The sequence below is a fragment of the Solanum dulcamara genome, chromosome 2 (assembly GCF_947179165.1).
Source record: "Solanum dulcamara chromosome 2, daSolDulc1.2, whole genome shotgun sequence".
Classification (NCBI taxonomy): Eukaryota; Viridiplantae; Streptophyta; class Magnoliopsida; order Solanales; family Solanaceae; genus Solanum; species Solanum dulcamara.
The window spans coordinates 10,607,762-10,616,701 of record NC_077238.1 but is presented as its reverse complement, the minus strand read 5'-3'; the positions used below and the strand labels follow the sequence as shown (position 1 = coordinate 10,616,701).

Below are 8,940 nucleotides of genomic sequence, written 5' to 3'. Positions count from 1 at the left end.
GCAAAAGCTTCTTCCAAGACTCAAAAAGGTTTCACTACCCTTTTGTGAGCATTGTGTTACCAGTAAGCAAAATAGACTGAAGTTTAGCAGTTCCTCTGTTAAAAGCAAGGAAATATTAGATCTGATCCACTCTGATGTCTGGCAAGCACCGGTGGAGTCCCTAGGAAGAGCGAAATATTTCGTGTTATTTATTGACAATTACTCCAGGAGAAGTTGGGTGTATCCAATCAAGAGAAAGACAGATGTTTTTTCAGTTTTCAAAGAATTCAAAGCGCGGGTGGAACTTGAATATGAGAAAAAGATCAAGTGTTTGAGGACAGATAATGGAGGAGAATACACTGGTGATGAATTTGATAACTTCTGTAAACAAGAAGATATTAAATGGCAGTTCACAATGACATATACTCCACAATAAAATGGAGTAGCAGAGCGGATGAACAGAACCTTATTGGAATGGACAAGAGCTATGTTGGCAACTACAGGGTTGGAAAAACCATTCTGGGCAAAAGCAGTCAAAATCGCCTATTATGTGATTAATCGATCACCATCAACCGCAATTGATCTGAAAACGCCAATGGAGACGTGGACAGGAAAACTAGCTGATTATTCTCGCTTACATATATTCGAAAGTCCTGCTTATGTTATGTACAACACCCAAGAAAAATCAAAGTTGGATGCAAAATCTAGAGAATACATTTTTTTACGGTATGCTGATGGAGTCAAGGGATATCGCTTGTGGAATTCCACAGCCCACAAGGTGGTAATCAACATGGATATTGTATTTGTTGAAAACAATATACAAGCAAAAGAAGGTAGCACTTCAAAAGAAAAATCAGAGACTACTATAGTTGAAATTGAAGAAATAGAAGAAGTTCTAGTTTCTTCTGAAACAGCACTAGAGCATGAAGAACAAGAGCAAGCTGAGATCGAAACTCCAGAAGTTCGACAGTCAACTAGGGAGAAAAGAGAACCAGCTTGGCACTCAGATTATTCTATGGAGAGTAATATTGCATACTGTCTACTAACAGAAGATGGAGAGCCTTCAACTTTTCACGAGGCTATGAAAATCCAAGAATCATCTTTGTGGGTGGCAGCAATGCAAGAAGAAATTGAAGCTCTTCATAAAAATAAAACATAAGATCTTGTTCAATTACCACAAGGAAGGAAGGCCATTGGAAACAAATGGGTCTACAAGATCAAACGCAATGGTAATGATCAAGTGGAGAAGTATCGTGCAAGATTGGTGGTGAAAGAATTCTCTCAGAAAGAAGGTATAGACTTCAATGAGATATTTTCTACGGTGGTTCGACTCACAACAATTCGAGTGGTCCTAGCGATGTGTGCTACATTTGACTTGTACTTGGAGCAGTTAGATGTCAAAACTGCATTTCTTTATTGAGAACTTGAAGAAGAAATTTACATGCTCCAACCAGAAGGTTTTGAAGAACAAGGAAAAGAGAACTTGGTTTGCAAGTTGAACAAATCTCTATATGGTCTCAAACAGGCGCCGAGGTGTTGGTATAAGAGATTTGATTCCTTCATTATAGGCCTTGGATACAACAGAATAGTTCAGATCCTTGTGTTTATTACAAGAGATTTGGTGATGACGATTTTGTTATTTTGCTGTTGTATGTTGATGGCATGTTGGTAGCAGGCCCCAACAAAGATCGTCTTACAAATTTAAAGGCACAGTTGGCTAGGGAGTTTGAAATGAAGAACTTGGGACCAGCAAACAAGATTCTAGGAATGCAAATTCACCGAGACAAAAATAATAGAAAGTTTTGGCTTTCCCAAAAGAACTACTTGAAGAAAAGCTTGCGACACTTCAAGATGCAAGACTGTAAGTCAATTTCTACACCACTTTCTATTAATTTCAAGTTATCCTCATGTATGTGTCCTAGCAATGAAGTAGAGAGGGTGGAGATGTCTCGAGTACCGTATGCATCAGCAGTGGGAAGTTTAATGTTTGTCATGGTATGTACAAGACCTGACATTGCACAAATAGTGGGAGTGGTTAGTCGATACATGGCTAATCCTGGTAAAGAGCATTGGAATATTGTTAAGAGGATCCTGAAATACATCAAGGGTACATCAGATGTTACAATGTGTTATGGAGGATCAGACTTTACTGTTAAAAGTTATGTTGATTCAGATTATACAGGTGATCTTGATAAAAGTAAGTCCACCATAGATTATGTGTTTACTCTTGCTGGAGGAGCTGTAAGCTAGATTTCAAAACTGCAATCTATCGTGACAACATCTACGACGGAAGCAGAATATGTAGCAGCTACACAAGCTAGCAAAGAGGCAATATGGATGCAGATGTTATTAGAGGAGCTCGGGTACAAACAAGAGAATGTTGCTTTGTTTTGTGATAGTCAAAACGCTTTGCATCTTGCCAAGAATTCGAGATTTCATTCAAGGACAAAGCACATACGAGTTCAGTATCACTTCGTTCGTGAGAAGGTGGAAGAAGGCAGTGTGGATATTCAGAAAATTCACACTAATGACAACTTAGCAGATATGTTTACGAAGCCGATCACTAGTAACAAGTTCAAATGGTGTCGATCTTCTATTGACCTAGCAGAATGAAAGAAAAGAATAGGGTCAACAATTGTTGCACAAAAAGGGTCAACAATTGTTGCGCCTCCCTTTTTGAAAAATAACAAAACGCGTAGAAAGAAAAAAAAAAGTTGGCAGAAAAGAGACGCGTAAAATTTTACGCGTTTTTTATTCCTATAAATAGAGGGCCTCTTGCCCTTATTTAGATCATCCCCAAAAGAGAAAGTAAAAATACAAAGAGAGTTATACACCAAGATAAATATTGTAGTCTTGAGTGTCCTCTTTAGTAGTTGTTTCTTTTACAAGAGAGAAATGTTAATTGTTGTTTTCTCCTTGTATTTGAGAATAATGTACTCCATATTTTAATAGTGAGATCCTTCTACCCTGTGGTTTTTCCCTTCTATTTGTTAGAGGGGTTTCCACGTAAAATTCTCGTGTCCAATTTATTTTCATATTTATTGTCATATCAAAATTTAGTTGTGGTGTTTCCTCCCCCAACATCACCTTCGATATAAAAACTATATAAAATATGTATATTTCATTTAAGGTATAAAATTTTGTTCACATTTTTTGTATATGAAAATTGTATAAAACTGATACATAATTATACAAATTTTGTATAAAATTCATGTTCGGTTCCTAAAAAAAAACCATTCCTCGAATATGGTCAAGATTTAAAATTTCACTCGCAATTTATTTGATATATAAAAATCTATATAAAATCACTATAATATTATATAAAACTATATAAAATTTATATAAAATTCATATGAGATTTTGATTTGAAATTTTAATTCAACTATACAACTTCAAACAAAATTTGTTAGATATTTATAACACAAACCAAATTGATTAATACTAAAAACTTTAAGAAAAGATTTATTTATACCATTCATTAATAATTGAGCTAAATTGTGCCACTATTGTTATAAAAAAGACTCACTCATGTTATTATTTTTAACGAGAAACAAATCTGATTTGAATTTCCATTAAAAACATTTTCATTTATACCGAACACACCTAAAAGATTAGAGTTTAACGTGTTGCCCAAGATAAAGCATGGTAAAAAATTCAAGACCATTCACCTCCAAGGTCATTCTTTGATTTATTTAGCAACACACAACTCTCTCTAAATAATAAAATTTGTAAGCTAATTTATTTAAATAAATTTACTAGTACAAATATAAAACATAAAATTAAGAAAATAAATAAAATGATTAAAAAGATTTGAAGGGTATTTTTTTCTTTATATAGCTTAACCTATGTTATTAAACTTATGTATTACTAATACCACCAAATGAAAGATATTAATTATCGATCATTTAATACCATGTAGGGTGTATAACTAATCTATGAATTAGTTATACATAGGCATAAAATTCCTACCAAATATAGTACTAAATAATACCATACATAATACATGGTGTGATACTTTGGCACTTCCAAGACCATTATTTTTAAGGGAAAGCAAACTTTGAATAAAAAGAAGTGTATCTGGTCACAAAACATGCAAATGATTCAGACAAAACCATAGCGTACACACTTGATTGTTACAATTAAGCTCCATGGAAACGCTTATTCTTGGAGTGTTCCTCTTCTGCCTCAGGAAATAAGCAGCTATTACCATCATGGTGATGCTCAGTAAACCGACAAACGATCAGATAAAAGAGGAAGTTAATCAAACATAAGAAAGTCGTTAGCCAATAGAAGTAATCTAGATGACCTCTATTGATGTTGGTCGCGAGCCAGCTCGTGTTGCCTCCAGATGAGGTAACACTATCCACCACGCTCACTAACAGACTGCTAATTAAGCTGGCAACAGCAAGGCCAAACGTGTAAAGAGCTGCTGCAAAGCTGGACATGGTTTTAGGAAATAGACTGTATATGAACTCAATCTGTCCAACCACATTCAAAGCCTCAGCCACCCCGTATAGTGCCAACTGTGGTGCGAACCACATAAAGGACATGTTTATCACACCATTCGGGTCATCCTCAAACCCAGCATCGATTGCCTTATTGCATCGTATGGTTTCTGTTATCGCTGAAAGTGCCGAAGCCACAATGCCGAGAAATAAGCCAATCCCCATTCTGGAAACTGTACTTAGCCCTGTCGGCTGTCCAGTATACCTTGACAATAAAGGCACCAAAGCACGATCGTAAAAAGCAACCCAGATTGTCAAAGCAATAAGGGTAATCATGCTGACTGATCCTGCAGGGATTTCAAACTGAGGGAACACATGTCTATCAACGGTCATCAGTTGAAATATCAAATATGACTGACTCATCGACACAAGCAGCATTAGACTCGTGGACCAAATTGGAAGAACTCTAAATACACACTTCATTAATTCCACTTGTTCCACAGAGCAGAGACTCCATGGATCTGAAGCTTTTCCATCAGGTTTCAACTCCATGTGAGGATCTTGAATTATGCAAGCTCTATTCAAACACCTATAGTATACAATGAATGGAGGGAGTGTATGCCCATTCGTAACATTATGAAACTGAAAACACATTTCCAGCTAAAGGCAGGTTAGATTATCTATTGCTACAGTAATTGACAGATTACTAGCAATTCGGATGTGTTAGGTGCAAAGGAAAACGTTTTCCTCAAAAATAAGTGGAAGTGGATTTCTTAATTATTTTCTGGTTTTTTTGTAATTAAGCAAAAAATTATTATTTTACAGACTTGGATTTTATCAAATTTTATCGATCAGTAATGACAATGCAAGTAATTTGAACGTAGATATCCCAAAAACATTTGTATATAATCTAGGCAAACACTATGGGGATGGGGTAAAGGTGTAGGAGGGTGGGGAGGAGACAATCAAAGTGAAATGCCACTATGGAACTTCTTTTCCCTGCTTCCACTAGAAAAGTAGTCTTCCTGATTTTTTAAGGATCTTGTTTTCCTAGAAAAAATGTTCTTTAAAATTTTGACCAACCAAAAGTGGAATTTTTTTATCAAACACACCCTTCAAGAAGCAACTTTTATCAACTCTTCATTTCCTTTAATATACGTCAATCGAAAATGAGTATTAGATGGGTAAAAGAAGACCCTTCAACACACTAATAATTTACTTAAGTAAATGCATTGCACAATTTCATCTAACATAACAAGTCAGTAAAACAAACATTGTATGATAGTAAACGGATGAATGGACGTTGAAGATGTCTATTTCATTGAAGAAAAGATGGAGGCGCCTATACCTGAAGTCAGTGGATGGTTCTATGAGCTTTGATTCAGGTGCTCTATAGTAGCAGTCGTCATTATAATTCAACTGAACATTGATATGTCTTTTTCTGAAGGCTGCCACTGCTACTTGAAATAATCCCGTGAACAAACTCCCTTTAGGTTTTGCTTTTTTATAAAGAGGAGATCCGATCAAGAAAACGGAAACAGCTAAAACCATGAGCAAAGCAGGGACACCAAACCCAACTTGCCAACCAAAATGGTCTTGGATATAAACAATTACAGTAACTGCAAGAACAATTGCAACTCCGACACTGGCATAGAACCAGTTGAAATAACTATCCATAAGTCTCTCGTTATCTGGATTTTCTTTGTTCTCCAATTGGTCGGCACCAAATGCTATGGAACAAGGTCTAACAAAACCAGCACCAATGGATATAAGCCCAAAAGAACACAAAATTACTGCAAGTTGGGCTGCTGTTGTTGCATTACAATCAAGTTGATACGGACCGCAGGGTAACGGCCTGAGCTGTGGAATTATTGTGGAGAGCCAAAGAACAATCATTCCCTGTTGAGAGAAAAGGAATAAACCTCTACAACTAAACAAGGTCAAATTTGGTTCGCTGCACAGAGAACCAAATGAGTTGGTAAGCAAGCACACTATTGCCCTATTTCTGTAGCTATAAATGAAAAATAACAAAGCTAAACACGACAAATTGAAAACAAGAAGAGGCCTAATTAAGTGAACTTACAATTAGACTGGAGATGGTTCCAATAGCCACAGCCCTATACCTTCCCAAGTAAGAATCAGAAATAAAAGCCCCCAAAATAGCCAAACCATTTGAAAGTGCTGACCATAAAGTAATCAAGATTGAAGCACGAGCAGCTTCCATGTGATAAAATGTTGTTATGTATATTATCAAATTTGGTAGCAAACCATAGCTTGCCAATCTCTCACATGCTTCATTCACTACAAAAGAACACAAGGAATCAATTAAAATAAGTACTAACAAGAAATAAAGAGAGATACACACACATACCTATGATAAAAGGAATGGTTTTTAGACCACCCTTTCTTGTATTTTGTGAGTGATTCAGTAAACACTCTTCTTGTTCTGGGTTGTTTTCCATTTTCTTTCTTCCTTGTTCAAATGCTTCTTTCAGTCTAATCTCGTAGAAGAGATGTTGATCAATTAAGTACAAAAGTCACGTATTGGAAATGTAAACTTTATTTTTTTTAAAATCTCCATCTAATTAATGACTAATGGCGCGGAGTTCTAGAGTTTTTTTTTTTTTGGTAAGAGAGGTAATGAGATACCAAATATATTTTTTAAGTGAACGAGAAAGATACGGATGCAGCAATAATTAATTGTATAAATGTTGTACTAAGAATTGGTTTAGATTGGCTTATTTAAATGTTTTTAAGTTAAATATTTTTTAAGTCTTTTTGAAGTATTTGAGTAAATTAAAAAAAATACTTAAAAAATATTTATTTATAAGCTAAAAAGATAAAAATAAATTAAAAATTATAAGTTGAAAATCCTAACTTGTAATTTTTGGCTTATAAATCAAAAATCAAAAGTCCATCCATTCCGATGCCACAAAATTTGCATCAATTGGAGTTCGGAGTAAAATGATATGCCCATTTTACTGGGCACTGTCTTACCGTGCACCCACGCAATGTGGAAGTGGCTACTTCCCTCTCCGAGTGTTGGCCGTGCGCCCGAAGCATTTTCTACACGCCCGCGTAGGCTTGCATTTTTTTATAAACCCCAAAGATGTAATTCATCTTTGTAGTTCAAATATTTACCCTAGAAAGAGAAGTTCTCAAGATACTAACTTCCTCCAAGGTTCATCCAAAATCCAAGGTAAGATTTGACCATGAAATTGCATAATTTCTTCATCTGAACACCAATTTATATCTTTTACCCATGGAATCTATTGGTTTTCAAGAAAATCCATCTCTAAGGTTCAAGAAACGGATTCTTGCCATCTTTTCCTCTAAAGATCTCACCTTTCTCAAGAATTAGGAATGTATAAGGTATGTCAGGCTACCCATAACGTGGATTGAGTTCATCCACATGCCCAACATCTTCAGTTTACTTTGTTCAGATGAGTTTCAAAGTTCCATTAATCAAGTTCTTGAATTATCTATCATTCCTATTGAGTTTGTATATAAATTTTCTTGACTTATTGTACATATATTATGATATTCCTTGACGTGTTTTTGAATTGAGTCTTGTTGAGAGTGTGGGTTCGTGTTTGTATCCATATGAACCCTAATTGAGAATTCATTGTATATTATGCATTGACGGAGTTTTAAAAAAAAAAGCCGTGAACATCTTGCATTAAATATTTTATGCATTTATCTTGAGTTAAAGAATAACAAGTGCTATATTTGATTAAGAAAGAGTTTGAGCATGAGTTGAGAAATCTTTGGAGTAAAATTTTGAGCATAAGTATTCTATTTATAAACGAGTTGAGCAATATTTCATTAAAACGTCTATTTTGAAATTGAGTTGAGAAGTCACACTACATTTTTATTTTAAATGCATTCCTTGAGTTGAGATGAGTTGAGCTTGAGCTACAGTCTGGAAGGGGCTAAATGATTAAATTGAGAAATTTTCTCACTTAATATGTATATGAGCATAACAGAGTATTTTGAGAGTAGTATTGAACACCGATATAGGGTGAACCCATAAACTACGCAGCCAACGTAGGATAGAGTCAAACCTCTCTTGTCCCAAAAGAGGACTTTTGTAATGGATCTATGAGGTTGAGCATCCTTTACCCTGGCAAGGTATTAGATGGTTGTGACAACGGCAACTCTTAAATGTTGTATCATCATTAGCTCATAAGTGATGATTGTCGGTTAGAGAACATCCCAAAGAGTAAATTATTATACTTTCATTTATTGAGTTATATCTCTTATTGAGTTGAGCTACTTTCAGATTTGAGTCTTATGAGTTGAGTTAAGTATCTTGAGTAAGTTTCCATTTAGCCATTTTATATACTCACATATTTCATGTACTGTCGCCATTTGACCTAAATCATTTTATGATGCTTATACAAGTGATAGAGGTCCTCAGCAGGCACACCATTGAAGACTAAACCCCATCCAGCTTTTGGTAAGGCTTTCTTACATCCGGAGGACTTCAGTTATATTTCTTCCATTCATTTTTATT

General features: G+C 35.2%; 1 protein-coding gene across 2 annotated transcripts; it reads right to left on the bottom strand.

Annotated features, from left to right (window-relative positions):
* Positions 1-4,055: 4,055 nt before the first annotated feature.
* LOC129880301 (protein NRT1/ PTR FAMILY 1.2-like) lies at positions 4,056-7,040 on the bottom strand. 2 transcript variants are annotated; one of them, XM_055954275.1, is made up of 4 exons: positions 6,796-7,040; positions 6,508-6,725; positions 5,773-6,323; positions 4,056-5,013 (listed from the first exon to the last, which is right to left on the bottom strand). In XM_055954275.1, exons 1-4 carry the CDS (start codon positions 6,884-6,886, stop codon positions 4,119-4,121), a joined length of 1,755 nt encoding a protein of 584 aa, XP_055810250.1. In that variant the 5' UTR covers positions 6,887-7,040; the 3' UTR covers positions 4,056-4,118. The 2 variants fall into 2 exon arrangements, with proteins under 2 accessions (XP_055810250.1, XP_055810251.1); XM_055954276.1 differs by having other exon boundaries at positions 4,056-4,689; positions 6,796-7,038.
* Positions 7,041-8,940: the final 1,900 nt, after the last annotated feature.

What these genes read in the sequence shown, in the direction of transcription:
- LOC129880301 (XM_055954275.1), bottom strand. Translation starts at nt 6,886, where the DNA reads ATGGAAAACAACCCAGAACAAGAAGAGTGTTTACTGAATCACTCACAA. An exon ending in AACCATTCCTTTTATCATAG is followed by an intron (nt 6,726 to 6,795) that starts GTATGTGTGTGT and finishes GTTCTTTTGTAG; the next exon opens with TGAATGAAGCATGTGAGAGA. An exon ending in GAACCATCCACTGACTTCAG is followed by an intron (nt 5,014 to 5,772) that starts GTATAGGCGCCT and finishes TGTATACTATAG; the next exon opens with GTGTTTGAATAGAGCTTGCA.